Raw genomic sequence first — 20,837 nt, forward strand, 5'->3', positions numbered from 1 at the left:
AAATAACTGTACAATGAAATTGTAAAATGTAGAAACATAAAAAAATTAAATAAGTAAAAAAAAAAAGCAAAAACCTATCGTTCATTTATGTTTTTTTTATTATTATTATTATTATTATTGTTTGAAATTGTTTTCTGTTTTCAAAATAAATACATATAAAACAAGTAATAATAATAGGAAACTTTTTTTTGTCTGAACTTTTTTTTTTTTTTCAATTTTTAACCTAAAAAAACATTGTCTATGTCTTAAACACGTAAAAGTTAATTTTTTTTTTTTTTTTTTGCAACTCTTTATGTCAAATAAATGAAAAAAGCCTAAAAAAGGGCAATAAAAATTATTGGGGGGGAGGCAAGAAGGAGGGTTTCGGCGTTCCTATTTGGTACAGTGACCAAGAAACCCTCCTTTTCGGCGGGGGTCGTATCCACCGGTGTCAAAAGTCTGCCGACGTTTTGTTTTCTGCGGTTAAAAACGGACTCGTTGATTTCTACCGTATGGCCTGGGCCTCCAATCTGCCGGGGATTCCTAAGAAAATAGTCCCTGCATATATCACGCAGGAAAATTTTCCAATCCACAATTGTGTGGCGAGAACGTAACCCACATTCGCGATGGAGATTTTTTGTAGATGCCATCTTGAACGCCCATAAGTATATTATTTTTATTATACATGCGATGGTTAGTCGGGATTTTGAGAAGAAGGTCCCAATCCTAATGGAGGTCCATCGACGGCATGTTACACTTCTACACTTCCAACCGTAACCGTCGGAAAGGCTTGTTCTCTTTGCAAGTACACAATCCTGGCCAAAAGTTTAGTACAGCCTCTGGGGTCTGGAGCTGGTCCGCAAGGTTTATAATATTCATTATTATTTTGTGAGTTATCTTTAAAACAAAATTTTTTTAACTCTCTTCAAATAAGCGTTTGTTGTGACACTCTTCCAATTGATAGCGAAATTCTCATCTGCTTAATCGGCAACGCTCGGTTATGTCCGGCTGTTGACGTCATGCGCCGGACAAAGCCGAGCAAATACTGAGTTACGTCTGGTTTGTTAAATGCACAAGTACCCATTTTTTTTTATCAAATCCAAAAACTTGGTACATTTTGATAGACCATTTCGCTCCTAAATTGACAACTAAAATGAATATGTAAATTCAGGACTCCTCTTCAGAAATCCAATGTTTACCCCCCCCCCCCCCCACCACCACCAAAGCTAATAAGACATCAAAGCCAAGCAACGTTAGGTGGTATATCTTATCTATCTATTTATTTATGAAACATTCGGTGTGTGTACAAAATTCCCTTCATATTAAAAAGCAAAAATAAAAATTCTTTAGAATGTATGTATCAGTGATAGAAAAAAAAAATGTTGTACATTGGTGTCAAGTGATCGACTACTTTTATATTTATGATAATATTGCAGCATAATCTTGAAATCAAGGGAAATAATTGAAACTTTAGATTTTCGAAAGACATTCGTAACATGGAGTCACTGTAAAAACTCAAATCCGCTTAAAAATGATTTACATTATGAAATAAAACTATTTGATCAATTTATGTAATTTATGAAATATATTTATTAAGAAAATCAAATTTTATGAGTATCCAAGGAGTGACTGTCTTGTTTTTCAAAATGACAAACCATCTCAAAAACCAATAGATTTATGTTGTGATATCTACAAATTCTCATTAATTGCTTAAAAATGATTTACTTTTTTTTCGTTCATGTTCAGAATTCCCCGATGTTAAAAAAAATAAAACAAAAATAAAAATCTGTATAAGGTATGTACGTGTGATAAAACTATCATATTTAAAAAAAAATTACATGAATTTATTGAGTAGCTTTATTTTTTTTAAATAAGAAAATGAAACTTTATGGGTAACTGAAGAATGGCTGTGTTAACTGCTATTTTGAAAACAATTGAAAAAAAAAACCCGAAGGATATAACTAAAAATAATTCAAACTTGCATATATTTTATATATTTTTATATTATACGGCCAATGAATTTTCATTAATCATTTAAAAATAAAACTAATTGATCAATTTACGTAATTTTTAGAATATTATTTCCGTTTTGTCACAGGTACGTATATCCTAATTGTTCTTTGTTTTTTAATATAAGGGCAGGGTTCGTACAGACTTGAACAGTCTTTGAATTTTGATTTTCACCTTGAAAAGGCCTTATTTCTATTATTACCTTAAAAAAATCCTTGAAAATATGGAAAATATTTTGAAAAGGCCTTGAAAATCATTTTTTATTTCCAGTAAAAATTTGTTGAAATATCAAATATAAAATTTAAATCTTAAATTATAAAAAATAATTAATATATTAAATATTAATAAAAATGCCATTAAAATAATTTGTTGAAATATCAAATATAAAATTTAAATCTTAAATTATTAAAAATAATTAATATATTAAGTATTAATAAAAATGCCATTAAAATAATTTTTTAATATTAAAAATAAAATCGAAATACATTGTCCTGAAATTGCATTGTATTATTGTGGATACAAGAGTTACATCCCTTTATCAGGAAAATACCTGATCCTTTCCATATAATAACATTGGGTAGTTTTGTGCTAAAAGGATGTAACACTGGAAATTCAAAATTTAAAAGTAAAACGAACACAGCGAATGTTGTTGTGTATGTAAAAAAAACATTTTTAATCAAAATGAGTCAAAGTGCCTTGAAATCGCACAAGGCTGGCATTAAACACAAAACCAATGAAAGTTGTAAATAGTTGACCCGTTGTGTTGCACGTTAGAAAACTTCATGTAAATAAATGTGACGTTTAAAACTACTTAATGAAATAAAGAGATAAATGAAGATTACGTTTTTTGTTTTATTAGATCATTGTCTAGATATCAAATTTTGTTTTGAAAACTTCAATTTTGTCTGGAAAAGGCCTTGAAAAACTTTGAAAATGAACATTTGAAAATCTGTACAAACCCTGAACGGGAATTGTGGATAAGAACCTTCCTTTTATTTTTTGTTATTTTTCTCCTCCTCCATTTTTTTTATTTATTTATTTATTTTTTTAGAATATTTGGTCATAACGGTGCTGATGCAAATGATATTACTTATGTCAATTGGATGAACATGGTACGAGCTGGTCTGGTTGGATTAGAGTTTTACTCTCCAGAAAACAGGAGATGGGGCCAGGTTAGTTTTTAAAAAAAATATTTTCTTTTTTAAACAGGAGACTTGTTGTCACATCTTAGAAGACATTTCATAGGTAAACTAAAATTATTTGAAAACCAGAAAATGGTAAATTTTATTAAATAATAAAATCCTTTTTTTTTTCCTGAGACTTTCAGTGTTAGCACACCCTTATCAAAGAAGACTTGCTTTTAGTGGGTTTTTTTTTTTTTTTTCATTTTTAGATGTTAAAGCCTAAATGTGAAGTGAAGAAAAAAACATCTGTTCTTATTGACGAAAAAACAAAAAAACACAGTCTCAAATGATAAAATCATGTTTTTAATCTAATAAAATTTTCCTTGGCATTTTCTGGTTTTCAAATAATTTTAATTTATAAATATATATTTTATTTGCAATATTTTTGATTCATAATGGGGTATGATCCCACACAGTCGGGCGATTCTATTTATAAACGATGCTGCTAGGAACTGACAAATCGAATTAATTCACGTTCTGCTACCAACCAATCATAAACCAGAATTGCTCCATAAATATTAAACCTTTTCTGTAACAATTTCGCATGTTTTTTCCGTCTGGACACAGTAATAATATTTTGCTCTGTGGAACCAGTCACCTCTCAGGACTTGTGTGTAACAACGAACCATCGGAAACTGTTCTGAAACTAAACATGGCTTACACTTCTAGACACCCCAATTTTGTTTTCCCTTCTGACTCCATTTCAGGTGTAAACTTGTGTTTTGGGCGTTCACTGCACAGGTTCTGATCGTCCACTCTCGTCTTCATCCAAATTTGGTGCTTGATTTCTATACCAGTCCTAAATGTCAATCATGTGACCTGACATTGCTGCTAACAAAAGGATTCTCTCTCCAAACAAAACTGCAACTCTAGTTTTCAAACAAGCAGCAATGTTCCAAGAGTCAACGACAATTTTAAATGCCTTTACAAAAGAGTCTGGAAACGTATTGAAGATACCTCAATGTATTTAAGGAAAGAAAATATAGGAACTTCCACAGTGAAGAGGTGGGATTTTGTTGGTAGTTGGGTGAATCCGGAGTTTTAACATTGAGGGTGTGCAAGTGCAAAAAGGTTTATTGCAGCATATTCCTTGGAAGTACTTGTAACAATAAGCGTAGGGACGTAATACTGCAGTGATGTGACAGTCTTGATTTTGGTAGACAGTGGCAGAACTATTAGGTTAGAAATCCAATTTTTAGTCTAAGCGTTTGAAATTTTACATTGTGTATTCAGACTTAGGGCAAACTTTTTGATCGGCTTTTGGCTAAAAATTTGGCTGCCAAGAGATCAAAGTTCAAAAGATTTTACTTTTGCAGTCTCTAGCAAACTATTCAGCCAATTTTTAAAATTTTCCATAAAGGGTATCAAACATGCAGCAAGGTTTTTAATCAGTTTTTGGGCAAAAATTTGGCTGCCAAGAGGTCAACGTTGAAAGAGTTGACCTTTGCAGACTCTACCAAACTCCTCCACCAATTTTGGGTCTAAACACTTGAAATTTTAGGTGTAGGTTACCTGGACATGAGTCAAACTTTTTAATATGTCTATACATATGCACATAAAGTTGTGATCAGTACATAGGGCCCAAGCAAACCCGGGCTGAGCTACTAGTTAAAAAATAAAATCCAAATAAATACATTCTTTTGAAATTGCATTGTATTATTTCTGGTATTGGTGATACAAGAGTTACGTCCCTTTGTTACAAAACTACATAATGTTATTTATATACTTTCTCAATGTAGCTGATGAAAAATTCAAAATTAAAATGAATGCAGCATATACCAATACACAATGGAGAAAACATTTAATCACGCTTGATTGGCCAAATATAAGTATGTCGGGGGAATGTAATTTAGTGTTAGGACGATTAATCAAAATCGGAAACAATTGTGCCTAGTTTTCGTTGTCAGAATTGATTCCTTTAATTTATTTGATTTTTTTTAAACAAAATCTTCCACTGCTTGTAATAACTATGTATTGATTTTTAAAGACTAGTAAACTAAAATCTAAAGACCCTCCCCTCCTCAAAGTGTTTTTTATGTTTGAGAAAATATCTGCACATTTGTGTTTTTACGGTAATCGAGGGGAGTAAAAGTAGCAACTTTGTAATCAAATATTTAGAGATTTATAAAGAATTGGAATTGGTAATTTTATATGGAATCACTAACTGTATTAGAATCGGGAGGGGGGGAATGTTGCAATTGTTCCATCACTAATAAATCTGAACTGAAAATGACAGTCAACAGTATTTTAGTTGCGAGTTTAAGCTGTTGATAGTTGACCAGTTTTTTTGTTTTTTTTATGCATTTTTGTAGAGAACTTCATATAAATATCTGAATGACCTTTAAAAGTACTTCATGAAATAAAGATTAATGAAAGTGACTTTTGCTGTTGTCAGTTTTTTTTTTTTTTTTTTTCTTTTTTTTTTTTTTTTTGGTTCATGTCATTCTTTATCGATAAAATTTTCTTTTAAAAACTTGAATTTTGTCCATCCGGAGAAGGCCTTGAAAAGTCCTTGAAAGTAGACATTTTGAACCCTGAAAATATAAAGATGACTAATATTTTTACCTTTTAAATCATGATAGAAATTATCTTTACATTTCCAACTGTTATAATTCCGAAATTTTTTATTTATTTAAAAAATAAACAATGGAGAAAATATCTTATATATATATATATATATTTTTTTTTTATTAGGCTCACATGCAGGCACGCTTTGTTATTCTGCGGGTCCTCCTTGAAGCTGGTCAGGGATTTGTGACCATCCAAAAAGTTACGGGTTCGGATGATAAACCTGACCTTGTTATCTCTCTGGATAGATCAAAGATTGATGCAGTTGGAGAACCGGCCATTAGAAATTTCCTCAGGAAACTACAGGTAAGTTTAATTTGTATCTATTATCTACATACCAATGTGCATACGTTATCACCCTTCACCCTTTTTAAAAAAGATGGAATTGCCCAATTGTCAAAACTGCAATGCAAAAAACTGTTGCATCACTTACTTTCTCGGTTAAAATAAGTATGATGTGCCCTAGAGTAAATGCGGTATTGTGGTAACTGCAATGATTCTAGCTAAGAGTTGGAAAAACAAAGGATAACCATGGCTCTGTTTGGCGGTATAAAGGGATCTAAAAAAAATGCATTTTGGGTAAAAATAAAATGTTTACATACTTGTCATGTCAAAATTAGAAAAAATTCCAAAAATTACCAAGTAAAACTGCTAGAATTATTTTTTATAAAAACACAGAAAATAGTGGATCACTAATATCTATGTTGAAATAGCCGGTTACAATTATTTTATAAAAATCATAGACTGCAGTTACCTCCCCTGGATTTTAAGAACTGTTCCACATTAACCAATATAATAAAACTATAATTTGATATAATTTGTCAAAATTGGAAATAGTTTCAAATTTTCACTTGTGGGTGCTTTGGCAAAGGGACTAAACTCTGACAAAAAATCTGGATTCCAGATTACTTAATTGGTGAATTCTAGTCCAGATTACTTAATTGGTGAATTCTAGTCCAGATTACTTAATTGGTGAATTCTAGTCCAGATTACTTAATTGGTGAATTCTAGTCCAGATTACTTAATTGGTGAAGCACTGTGAAACCTTTCCGGCAACTCCTGCAGCTGTGGTCATTCCAACTGTATTGGATTGTTTGGATTTTCTTTTCGTTGGACTTTGTCTGCAATGCTGATAGGAGCATCCTGGTAACTGGGCAAATCTAAGTTTCCTCAGATGCAGAATACCATTGTCTCATCATAATTCGATAAATTTTATTTTTATATGTAACTATTTTTAGTCCCCCCCAACAAAAGGAGGCTGGACCTGTAAATTCAACCTTGTCCATTCGTCTGTCCGCACTTTTCTCAGTAACTACACCTTGGAATTTTTTTGTAATTTTTCACAAACATTAAACATGATATGAGTAAAAAAGTAATAGACGTATTTTCCAGGAAAACTCCGGTTGCCCCCTATGGGTGCCTTTCGGGTTAAAGTGGCTAAAATTGACACTTTTGTGCTTATTAAAAATTTTTTTATAAAACTTTCTGAAAAGTTGTAACTAACTGATTTCTTTATAATTTTCTTTGTCTATACTCTGCGATAACTCTTGGGTGTACCTCCAGGGGCTCTTTTAGGGCTAATAAAAACACTATATTTTTGGGACTATTTTACCATATTTGTCCAAAATTTTCTGTGTATGTCTATTTAGCAGTTTTGCATAGTGCTGAATTCAAATTTAAATATGTTAAGGCCTTGGGGACTTTTGGGGCTAAATGGGGAGTGGGGAGCAAATGATGGACTTAGTCATTTCTTTTTTTGCATGGTGCAGAATTCAAATTTACATGTGATAAGGCCTAAAACAGCACTCTTTGTTGATTTTTACCAAGATTTGATGGCCCTGTCGGTGGGGCATTAGAATACACTGACTGCCCCCCCCTGCAGAGGGTAAAAGTCCCTCAATGGGGGTCCTGGATATGACCTTAAACTATATCCAGTGGTGAGGCCCCAGCTTGTGGGCTTTGGGGAGTGTGGAGCCACCCTTTAATTGCCATTGCTCCCAGGTCCACTCTGACCCAGAGTGGTAGTACCTGTTAGGGTCCCAACTATGGGTTAAATAGAAACCGACGTGAAAACAACAAATATATTCTATTAAAAAAATTTTTCTTCCAAATCTTTGGATTCGGCATTAAATAACCTGAAAAGGGTTGATATGCCGTAAAACAAAAACAACCAACCAACCAAGATTTGATGTCTGCTGCAAACTTTTGGGGCTAAATTTTTTTTATGCCTTGTTCACTGTGTCTTGTTCACGGGGGACCATGCATACGTCACTTGTTCTAGTCTATTTTTGTAATTTTTACTAATTCCAGCATGACACTTCAATATGTAATTGTTTTTTTCTTACTTGAAATGCATTTATTTAAAATCGGATTATATTGCATAATCACCCCAACACTACGACATTTTTGATGTCCTTGAGCCGGAGTTGTAAATTTTGTATTTTTCTCTGATAGCAAATAAATAATTCAAAGTGTAATTTCTGTTCTGTTTGAAGACAGTACAGTAACTGTGTGCTTGCACATACGAATGGCAGACATTGCCCTGACATATCCTTGGCCAACGAAAAAAGAGGAGCACAGAGAACTGAAAATGTCTCTGGTCAGTCATCTATATCGATTTTGTAGATGTTTGTTTTGTAATTTTTTACTTTTAACTGGAAATATATATATATATATATACTACTGCATTTAATCACATAAAGTAATATACGAAGATATAATTTTATGCATAAATTTTCTGTATTTACTTCAACAGTGCTCAATACGTAGGTAGAGCTAGGTAGTAAGTCATGAAAATATATATGGCAATTAAACTACACAAAATATTTTGTGTTCCATTCTCGTGAGAATTCGGCAGGCTTATACAAAAAGTTGTTACTGCAGATTTATATATATGCACATGCCATTGAATTTTCCAGTAAGCCAATCAGCTTTCTAGTTGCCACCACGCCCATCATAATCAGCCAATGGGCAGGCACTTACAGGACAATCCTATTCTTTAAAGAACCCCAACATCTATTAAACTGTAGGAAAGAAATAGTGAACCGTGTACATTACTCTAGGATAGCGGTACAAAATAATTTTAAAATTGACAATAACAATAAAAAATAAATAAATGAATAAAATAAAGAATAAAAATACATATTCATAATCAAGACTATAAAAAAGAAGAAAAAAAACTAACATAATATCCAAAATATAGACTAAAACACAAAATAACATATCTAACTACACCTAGGCTGAAAATAGGTCAGTTTTATACAACAAAAGGATATCTACCCTTCCCATAAAACACACAAAGGGCAGGGGTGAACCTGAGATCAACTGAACCATTGTCCTGTAAGTGCCCGCCCATTAGCTAATTAGGATGGGCACGGTGGCAACTAGGAAGCTGATTGGCTAACTAGAAAACTCAATAGCATGTGCGTATATATAAATCTGCGATAACTACAACATTTCGCATAAGCCTGATGAATTCTCACGAGAATGAAGCATGGAATATTCTGTGTAGCTTAATTACTATGTATATTTTCATAACATATATATAATCACATACACACAAATAACTTTGGTTTTCTGTCCTAGATTACAATTTCAAGTTGGAATGTTTGTGTATAATTTCCCACTCTCTTCGACGTTTGAACTGCCTCTGCATTAACAACTAACAGAATTTTTCTATTTTCTGCTATCAATAAATGCATAAAAAAGAAAAAAGGAAACCGATCTTCTCACATTCTTGATGGACGTTTTTATATTGAAAATTGGTGACTTTCAAATAAATTTTTATGTTGAAAATTGGTGACTTTCAAATAAATTTTTATGTTGAAAATTGGTGACTTTCAAATAAATTTTTATGTTGAAAATTGGTGACTTTCAAATAAATTTTTATGTTGAAAATTGGTGACTTTCAAATAAATTTTTATGTTGAAAATTGGTGACTTTCAAATAAATTTTTATGTTGAAAATTGGTGACTTTCAAATAAATTTTTATGTTGAAAATTGGTGACTTTCAAATAAATTTTTATGTTGAAAATTGGTGACTTTCAAATAAATTTTTATGTTGAAAATTGGTGACTTTCAAATAAATTTTTATGTTGAAAATTGGTGACTTTCAAATAAATGCGTTCGTTTAAAAAAGAAAAAATATTGTTTGCTTTCGAACTATAATTCAAAACATTTTTTTTATTCATCTTCTTTGATTACTGTGTTCATCTTGTGTTATTTACTGTCTTTTGTTTCAATATATTTTACCTTTTCTAACTTTAGTGACTCTACCAGGGCAGCAACAGTAATCCATTAGTAAAATAATCAAATAATAATTAAAAAAAAAAAAAACAACTAAATATCAGACTTGATTACTTTATGCACACAAATGAAAATAATTCTCAAATATAATCCTCTAACAATGAGTTAATTTTAGAATTGCATCATTAAATTCATTTTATTTGTGAACCGTGTTCAATATGGATTGTACCAGATCAGGCTGTGTGAAGATGTTGGCTTCATGACCTAAAATGTACCAAACACCGATCTTATTTTTTTCTTTCCCTTTGCGAAACTCAACATGCTATGCAAAGTTAAAAACAATAATTTTCCTCTACACAATCACCAAACCAAACCCGATGAATAAATATTTGAATATATAAAGAATTTCAAGTATAAAACCTTTTACCAAAATGACCGGATTCAGCATTAAATAACCCAAAAAGAGTTGATATGCCATAAAATAAAACCACCAAACCAAACCCCATGAATAAATACTTGAAGATATTAAGAACTAGAAGCATAAAATCTTTTACCAAAATGACCAGATAGGATTCTGCGTTAAATAATCCAAATATTACGTGTCTGAATTTTTTAGATGAGGATTGGTGTTATATTACGGGACTCTAAAAAGGGGTCTGTTGTGTAATGTGTATGTGAATATATTCCATAACAACGTACATATTGAATAGTGCGGTTTTATATTTTATGTGTATATTCGTGTACGTGTAAATGCGTGTATGTATATACGTATCATTTAGTTGATCGCCTAGTGTGTACAGTTTAACATTTATGCAACAGTTCTAACAGGAAACGATTGTCGTGGACGTATCGAAACAGTTGTAAACAAACAGTTCTTTTTAACAGATGTAAATAACACAACACATACCTGAATTATTTACGAACATTTATTTTCATGATTTGGCCGGCATTTTCAGAGATTACACGTTTTTACATCTTAGCTGTTTGAAATAAAGTTGTCCCTGCGCCATGAAAAGACCAACTCCACCCTTTTTTTCTTTTTTTTTTTTTTTTTTTTTTTTTGGGACGTCCGTTCTCTCTGATGTCCAGCTAACAACTGCCTAGAATCTCTACATTTCATCACGTGTCTCATTACGTGTCTCCCACAGCTGATGTCCCCCAATCTAGTTATTTGTTTATGCAAACTAAAAATCATGTTTACATCTATTTTCTATTTTCACATTCCTTTTGCGATATTATATGTCCATCATCTTTTCCCAATTTGTTTATTTTTCTAATCATTATAATTGATCCAGCGACCCCCCGTCGCTCAAATCAAATAATAATAATAATAATGTTTTGACTCTTGGCCCTGCTTGCCACAGTTAACAGATACTACACTATGATCATAATCAAAAGAGTCACAAGATTACATTGGTTATTCGTATTATTCAGATTCAATGGACTACTCTTCTCATCTTGAGTGCCATTTTCACAATGTTTCACTCAATGTAACCTCCGACCTTCTTCAGGTGTAACTTTTGAGACTCTGGAATCTTTCTGTTGAGCTAGGGAATCTACACATTATAAGCTACTTTCTTCTGGAGGTTGAAGGTTTAATTCTCAGTGCAGGCAGCACTCAAAAAATACAATTACAAATTACTTATGACTTCTACTTGGTCATGGCTGACGGAATGAGAGCATACTACATCTGTGGATTAAATAAAGAGTTCTGTTCAGTATTCTGTAGAGATTCCAGAAGTTTGACAAGGTGAAAGATGTCGGAGGTTACATTGACCGGAACGTTGTGAAAATAACACCCAAGATTGGAATAGTAGTTTGGATTATCCAATTAATACGAATAATCAATTTTCATCTGAAAAAATTCATGTTTTTTGCGGATTTTCGGTGCCAACATGGACCTTATGATCGTTATTGTATCCACTACAAGAAACAAATAATTCTTTTATAATTTTTCGCTAAATAAAATCCAATCCGTTTTTTTTTTCTGTACTCATTGCGTTCTTGTTTTTCTCTTGAATTCAGGTGTACAAATCAACTGGTGATGTTGATGCTGGCAAAGCCCTCTACGAGCGCTACTCTGAAGTCAGTGATGCAGAAGAACCCCGCTTCTTGTCACTACGGGAAATTGTCCTTGCCCGTAAATTGCCTCGAAAGTTATATGTGCAGCACAACACCGTTAAAGAAGGTAAGAGAAATCTTTTACTTGTTAAAAAAATAAATTTAACTTAAAAATTAAAGTCATAGAATGAATTTTATCAGGGTTTGTACAGACTTTGAAATATTCGGTTATTTCTATTATTTCCTTGAAAAAATCCCCTTGAAAATATGGAAAATGTCTTGAAAACTTCTTGAAAAGCCCTTTAAAGTTGTATTCTTTATGTTCGGTAAAAATTTGTGTAAATATTCAAAATAAAATTATAAAAATACTATTAAATTATTTTTTAAGTATTAATGAAAATACCATTAAAATATTTCTTAAATATAAAAAATAAAATCGAAATACATTATTCTGAAATTGCATCGTATTATTGTGGATAAGAGATTTATGTCCCTTTATCATAAGCCTACCTCGGTAGTTTTATGATAAAGATTGAAACCTCTGTTTATTTTTTTTAAGGGGAGAGGAGTATGGCGACCGCTATAAATAAAATACCTCCCTCTTCTAAAAAATATTTTCCTTGCGCGGACGGAGCTCTCCAATGACGAGGCCCTCTCCCCCCAATAAATTATCGCCTGGGCCCCAAAAAAAAAGATGGACAAGACGGCAGCCATCTTAGTTTGAAATTAAAAGTTGTAAAGAAAGTTAATATTTGAGATTAAATAAAAAGCATTTAAAAGTATGGTACTTGTACAGTTTAATTAAGACATTAAAAAATGAAAATATTGAAAAAAGGTTATATTGTACGTATCCGTTTTGCACTGAAGATCTCTGAAAAGAAATTTCACTTAATTTGATTGAGTAATTTTTAAAAAAAAATTTTTTACAGTGGAAAAACACGTTTTTATGAGAGCGCGTTTAAGTCGGCCATCTTTGAATTTTTTTAACATGCCATAGGGGGATAAGTCAGTTTAAAGCTCCCTTCCCATCTTTAATTCTAGCTTTTCTTAAAAATCGAACCTTTTGTTCGATATCATAAATTGTTTTTTTGCTGTAAAAACAAAAAAAAAAAAACTACTTGAAGAAATTAAGTGAAATTCTTTTTTGGAGAACTTCGTTCCATAATGGATACGTACAATATAACCAACTGTACAAGTACCAAAACTACTTAAAATACTAAAAAAATGATGCAAGTAACTTTTATTGACTACTAGCAGAGGTACCTGGCAATGCCGGATGTGTCGAGGTGGTGTAGTGGGGAGGGGATCATAACAACAGTAGGCAGTTTGGGTGGAGAGAGGTGTTAAAAAAAAAGTTGTAGTAGGTAGTGTTGGTACAATTCCTAAATTTTTTCCAATTCCAGGAAAATGTTGATTAACGATTCCGATACCAATTCCTGTGGAATTGTCGTTTTGAAATATACCATTATAAAATCGAAAGTTTTTGTGTAGCAAAGAAATTTGGTACAGCAAAAAAGTGGAAAAACAATTAAGGAAATTTCGAAAACGATTTTATTTATTTTTTTTCGTAAAATTTCTTTCATTGAAGATAAAAGTCAAAACAAATATTTTAACCATGAATTAAACATGCACCATGAAATTAATAACAATCGATTTCAGGAGTTATTTTATATATTAAAAAATATAAAGAAAAAGGGCAGAGGTATATGAATGCTACCCCTGTAGCAAAATATGCATCAGCTCCAATGTTGTACGTTGTTTGACTGAGGGAGAAGTTATTATTTTTACAAGGGGAGAATTTTTGCATGTGTGACCTAGTTTTTTTTTTTTTTATTTTGGCTTGAAATTTGAGCATGATTTTTATCTTTTTTTTTTTTTCATCTTTTTTTAATGGATATTTTTCTTTTTGCCGGAATTTATATAATTATTAGCAGGAATATTGGTGAAAGTCCAAATGGAATCCGCGTTATTTTCAAATATTATTTTCAAGTTTAAAGTTTTATGATATCTGTGTTATTTTTTATTTAAAAATCTGCTTACTGGTGTTTGCACCAACAATATTGAAGCCTTCTGGTCTCGTATTTAAAAGAAGACTGAAATACATATCGGGATCAGTAGGAGAACTGAAATGGTCTCATGTCGATGAGGCCATGTATAGAGAGGCTTATAACATGGAAAGTGAAAAAATATTAGATAATTTTGAAACATTTTTAGAGCATGTTGATGAAAAATATGGTAATTTAAAAAAAAAATCCCAATAAGCTTTGGGAAAAAAAACATGTTTTGAACAATTGAAATTTTTATTTTTTATTTTTGAATAAAAAAATAATTATTAAAACAAAAACAGTAGTGTTTTTTCGTCGTAGTTTTTATTTTATTCAAGAAAATAAAAGGTACTCATGCACTTATTGAGCCGTGCTGAAATAATGACATTATTTAGAAAGCCATTCTTAACATGGAGACAGGAGGGTGTTGTGTATCTATTCTGTACTTTCACCTAACAATTTAATAAGAACAGGTATCGTAAAATTTTAATTAAACTTGAAAGTACTATTTAAAAATAGCGCGGATCAATAAGTGCACTAGCACCAAATAACATTTCACTGTGCTTTGATTAACATGAGAGGTACGTACACGCTAAGGCTTTTTGTTTATTTTTGTTTATTGCGTCAAGTGCTAATTTTGATTTTCATCAATTTTCCTTTAAATCATAATAACAAAAATCGGTGAAGTTTAGATAAATAGGTCCTGCAGACGAGCCTCGTTCTGACATTCGGAAAATTTAGATTAACAACCGAAAAGTAACCCTTTTGAATGAAGATGGATATAAACAATATTTTTCAAATTAATTTCTTAATTTTACTTTAAACAAAATGTAAACATATATAAACAAAATATTTTAGAAAAGAATTTAATTTTAAATAAAAATTGATTGTAAAGAATTTTTTTTTTTCAAATAATTATTGAAAAATATTGCAAAGTGTTTACATAGCTGGTTCTTTGGGATAATAGGGGTGCCTGACCCCTCCTCCCTTCCGAAACGAAAAAAGCTTTAGTGCTTTTATTATTTTAAAGCGCTTTTTTTTTCCTTTTTTTTTTTTTAAAGTTTGAAACAAAAGTAGTGGCTAGTTAACTTAGAACAACAAGTGCGCATGGCGGAAATTCTTCAGGGTTTAAATGTATTGTAATGCTTTTATGGTGGTGGAAAAACGTTTTTCAGTCACCATATTACTTCCTATTTACTTGCCTCCCCACGAGGGCAGAGTTAGACACAAGAAGCATTTATTACTAAAAAACAAAATGGTGAAATATAAAAGCAAGTGAAAGTAAAAAAAAAAAAATTTTTTTTAATTCAAAGAATTAAAGAAAGAAAAAAATTCAAAGAAATTTCGAAACTCATTAAAATAAATAAAGATTACCTTTAAAGTAGTTAATAAAATTCTTGTACATCATATTAAATATGTTATGAAAAGTTCTATGACGTTTTATAAATTTTTGAGAGCATTAATCTCACTTCAAACAAACAGTTCAACTTAAAAATATAAGAGAATCGTAATGAAAGAATCGTAAATCTAAAGTATTTTTTAACGATGCGATTCCGATTCCAATACCCCCAAAATACACAATTCTTACAATATCCGATTCTGATTAATCGTCCCACCACTAGTAGTAGGCAAGCAGGCTTGAACCCGTAATGCAAAGGAGAAAAAGAGGGTTAAAAAAACAAAAAACAAAACGTAACATCTTAGCCGATGCCTCCATGGCAAAGCCGGAAGTTGCGAACGTTGAAATTAAGGCTAGGCAATCGAAAAGAGACAATGACTTGCGAAAAAAGTGACCCCCCCCTCCTTGTAGAAAACTGAGGGAGAACGAATTAATGTTTTTGGCCAATTTTTTTATATTTGTCCAAAAGATCGAGGTTTCAAATGATACCGGCTTTGTCATGTTCCAATGCGTCTGTCAGAAGTTTTTGCAAGATATACAAACACATTTTACCCTTTATATATATAGACTAGCGAGGGGTACCCGGCGTTGCCCGGGTGTTTGGAGGTGTGCGTGGTTTTGGATAAATCGGAACTCCGGGGAGGGGGGGGGGTAAAATAATAAAAAAAAATGTTTTGGTAGGTAAGTATGAGGATCGAACCCGAATTTGGAAATTAAAGTGTGAAAAAAAAGAGTGCGACGTTAACCATTGAGCCACCGCAAGATGCTAATGGAAACCCGTTTGAATTTATTTAATTACTTAAATTAGCAGGTGCACGTTTTAATGACTTAATAAGGTCAACTTTTGACTGCGGGGTAGCATTTCATTTAGTGCGGGAAAGACGTTGGGGGTAGGGGAAACAGCTCCACTTGTCGAAATTGAATAGCAATTGTCTTCTGATATAAGGAAATAATATTTCCACATTGATCAAAGCTAATTGTTTTTAGACATTTCCGGCGATCGAGACCGGAAAAATAACGCAAGAATCAGTGTCACTTTTATTATAGGAAAAGGCCTAACCCACATGCGGCGAGCGAAAACTGTTGAATATTTATCTTCCCGAAGTCGAGCAAATTAAATAGACAGGCGAGCTCCGTTAACTCTGAGATATTACGATTTACATGTGATATAAAAAGTTCTTAGGCGACCGACTGCTTCTCTGAAAAAAGCCTTTTGTAGACATACAGAAAAAGCAACCACATACACACATACATTTTCGCTTTTATATATATAGATTAGTGTCGGTGCCCAGCGTTGATGGTGCAAGAATCATAGAAAGACTTTCTCTTTTATAAAGTAAAATCCAAATTTTTAATTTGTTCTATCTAGTATATTGAGCAATTTTATTTGGCTGGGATTGTCTTATAGAAAAATATTACCTCCCAAAACTATTTTTTAAGATTTGATACCATAAGATTCAATAATCTGTGATCCAATTCATCTTATTATTCCAATATCTATATGTATGTATCATTCAAACACGACAGTGTTTAAATATATGGTTAAGTAGCAGTTTTAGTCACGGAGAACTGCTTTAAAGCTTCACCGTCCACTTATTTTTTGACCAAATTTCAAACAATTATTGCAGTTTATAGATCACCTTTTCAGCTATATTGTGGAAAAAAATAATTTTTTTTTTGTTCAGTAAAACAAAACTTATAAATTTACTGGTGTTCAAAATCGTAAAAATATGTAAGGAGGTAAGCGACGCTTTTTATGACTGGTTTCCATTACAAACACGTCGCTTCAGCGACTACTGTTGCTACTAATTCACTGCTGTCTTGGAAAGAGAAGTAATAAGTGAAACAGAATGAAAGCATGAAAGAGAGATAATTGGGTGAGATTTGATTGAAAGCAGACGAGTGCATTACATATGTGTTTATTGGGGGAAAAAAAAAGACTGAAATTAAACAAAGAACAAGTGAATTTACTGGAACCCTGGAAAAATCATGGATTACAATAGAAAAATGCGAGCGTGAAAAGTAATATGGTTAAGCTTGAATGTAAAAAAGTAAAGGACTAGTTGTTAAAACTGGAAAAGAAAAGGACAAGATATTCTAGTTAAAAATATAAATTTATAACTTAAAATATTGCAGCATTTAAGAATTTTTTTTTTTTTTTAATTCAGCTTATAACAATTTATAATCCATTCCTACCATACATACGAGGCATCTCCGAAAAGATTCAGAGAATATGTGCCCCCTACAACATCAGGACGGTATTCAAAAGCGAGTCAACACTCAGACGACACCTGGTACGAGTGAAGCCCCGCACGGATGAGAACATGACCAAAAACTGCATATACTCCATCCCATGCAGTTGCAGAAAGGTTTACAAGGGTGAAACATGCCGCCCCCTTAAAGTATGGGTGGAAGAACACCGAAAAGCGGTAACTAAAGGGGAGACGGAAAAATCGGGTATAGCCAACCATGTCTGGATGGAGAGGGGGGATCATCGCCCCCTATGGGATGAAGTAAAAATAATAAACAGAGACCCACTGGAAAGTGAGAAAACTTAAAGAAACAGCTCACATGCTCGGACATAACAACCTACTGAGCAAACCAAGCATAGAGCTGAATGCAATTTGGACACCTCTGATAGAGAGAGAAAACCTTGAATAACAACATAGGTTTAACATTAACAAAAACCAACTAAGAATTGTCGTAGTGATATATGGCCGAGTGGTCCTAGACGTTGTATCAAAGTTTACAGTTACCCAAAGGTGCTGAGTTCAATCCTGAACGAAGGCAGTGAAAAAAGTAACATTGAAAAACAGAGAATCAGCAACTATGTCCCAAAGCCTAGCTGGAGTCCGAACACGGTACCCCCGTAATAATAATAAAGGGTTGGGTTCGAGACTCCTAACAAACCGTTCACCTGACGAAGGCCGGAGGGCAAAACGGCCGAAACGTTGTGACAATAACAACCAAGATGAGGAAGTCAGTCCGACAAACTCAATCAATACAATATGGTTGTCTTCAAGTCTAACGTAAATAAGTTCTTGATGAGCCGTTCCATATAAGTTATCAACTTTACCAAATTTTCATTACTAATGATTACTATAATGTCCAATTTCTACTGTACACTCTTTAACCCTTATCCTTGAGTCGCCTCTTGGCCTTGATAATGTGGTGATGCCTATGTAAAAAAAAAAAAAAAAAAAATATAAATGTTCATTAATTTAATGTTGGCCATGCAGTTTGTTCCTTGCTAGTGGAGTCAGAAATGGCTTCATAGCTGGGTTCGAATCTTCCTACCTGTATTAATATTAATTTATTTTTATTTCGGACTATTATTCTCATCTTAATTAGTTGTTTTTCATCTTTTATTGGTTTGTTTATTCACAACGTTTCGGCCAACTATTCCTCTGGCCTTCGTCAGGTGGTAACCGCGATGGATAGGAACTTCGAATCTCCTAACTGCATTCTCAGCCATCAATGCCATATATAATGCTCATCTCAAAAATGAATTTCAATTAAGGAATAATATATATACCAATTGATACGGACCCGACTATGGAAGATCAGATAATAAATAAACGTGGATTTATAAGATCAAAGAATCCATCCTTGATCGCCCTTCGGGGCCCGTGGCGCAGTTGATAGACGTTGAATCTCTACAGTTCCAGATGAACATTGTCTGAAGATAGCGGTTTCAATCCCACCCAAAGCGTGCCAGAGGTTTACTTGGCCAAAATGTGGTGAGACGACAACAACTACGGATGGCAGTGATGGCTGAGAATGCAGTTAGGAGATTCGAAGTTCCTATCCGTCGCGGTTACCACCTAACGAAGGCCAGAGGAATAGTTGGCCGAAACGTTGAGGAAAACAACAACTAATAAAGATGAGAATAATAGTCCGAAATAAAAATAAATTAATATATATAATGCTCATCTCAAAAATGAATTCCAATTAAGGAATAATATATATACTAATCTTCCTACCTGCTGTAATCGTAACTTCCTGCACTGATGATTCTCGAAAGGATGAAACGCTAGTGTCTGTAGGTATTAAAATAATTTTAGTAATAATTTTATATATATACACACACACACACTCTTTCACCTTAATAAGAATTACGATGCTTTTAAGAAACTTAAATTGTATAATAATCTCTTTTCAGGTGATAATGTTTCCCTTCGGACCTACCCTGCTGATGCACCTGGGGTAATAGAGTCCTTTTTGGATCGCTATTCAAAAGAATTGGACGCAATCATCGAAGCAATGTGGCTGAGAGATTCCGAACACTTTGATCTTTGAGCAAACTGTATTCGGTTTGTTGAAAATCACACCAGAATTCTACACTTGGCATCATCACGTCTTCTGCCTTCGCCAAATTGATTTTTTGTTTAATGGGTCGGGTATTCATCTCATATTCAGGATATTTTATAACCCTAACTTCAGGTTGAGACTTGGAAATCACAATTTATTTGCTCAATGTTATTTTTTAATAAAAGCAATTTGTCCTTGAAAAAATAAGCTTCATCGTTTGAAATTTTGAAAAAAAAATAAAAATAAATATAAAGAAAAATAAAATATAAATGGAATTACAAATATATTTTTGACTTTTTGTATTTTATTTTTTTAAATGAAATACATTTTTTTTCTCTAAGAATTGTTTCTTTAAATGTATTAAAATCTAGCAAGCTGCCCAATGTTGCCCGGTCATAAAATATGCGTATATTTTAATTCATGTTTTTATTACATCTTCACCCCAAACAAGGCACATTGCCACTTTGGTGTAGGGGGCTACTATCAGGGGAAACATCTACTGGGGTACTATGTAGGGATTTGGGCAGCAAGATGTTGGTTCACGTTGCACTTGAACTTCTGCGTGTCAGTACAGTTGGGGAAGCAGTGACCTGGAATGGAATTCCAAAGTCTAGCAGTTCTGGGGAAGAAACTACTAGAGTAGAAAGGGATCTCTACAGTGTGGGGGTGGGATTTTGCAGCTTGTCGGGTGTGTCGAGGGTGTTCACGTCGTGGGGGTACAAGTGCTTGCAGTTCATCAGAGCATTCATCATTAAAATACTTGTAGAACAGGCAGAGGGATGCAGCGTTTCGTCGATGGGACAGAGGCTGAAGCTTAGATGCCAGTTTAGGGCCTATCAGATTTGCGACTCTCTTTTGAACCCTGTCAAGGAGCGAGAGACTAGTAGCCGATGCACCAGCCCAAATATGACAGCAATGCTCCATACATGGGCGAATGGTGGCCTTATAGAGGTACAGGATACTTTCGGGTGTTAGTAGTTTTCTAGCACGGTATAGAGAGCCCACCTTCCTCGCAGCGGCCCTGGCAATGCCCTC

General features: G+C 33.0%; 1 protein-coding gene across 2 annotated transcripts in view; it reads left to right on the plus strand.

The window, feature by feature from the left end:
• LOC145260616 (dipeptidyl peptidase 3-like) overlaps nt 1–20,088 on the plus strand; it is a 116,499-nt gene extending 96,411 nt beyond the window's left edge. For both annotated transcript variants that reach the window (XM_080118924.1, XM_080118925.1), the window contains exons 16-19: nt 3,041–3,161; nt 5,868–6,047; nt 12,012–12,174; nt 19,654–20,088. In XM_080118924.1, the coding sequence (XP_079975050.1) occupies nt 3,041–3,161; nt 5,868–6,047; nt 12,012–12,174; nt 19,654–19,790 (601 nt within the window). In that variant the 3' untranslated portion in view covers nt 19,791–20,088. The remainder of the gene's footprint in view (nt 1–3,040; nt 3,162–5,867; nt 6,048–12,011; nt 12,175–19,653) is intronic.
• Nucleotides 20,089–20,837: the final 749 nt, after the last annotated feature.

This window comes from Euprymna scolopes, chromosome 36 (assembly GCF_053919585.1).
Source record: "Euprymna scolopes isolate OS-2025 chromosome 36, ASM5391958v1, whole genome shotgun sequence".
In the NCBI taxonomy this organism is placed as follows: Eukaryota; Metazoa; Mollusca; class Cephalopoda; order Sepiida; family Sepiolidae; genus Euprymna; species Euprymna scolopes.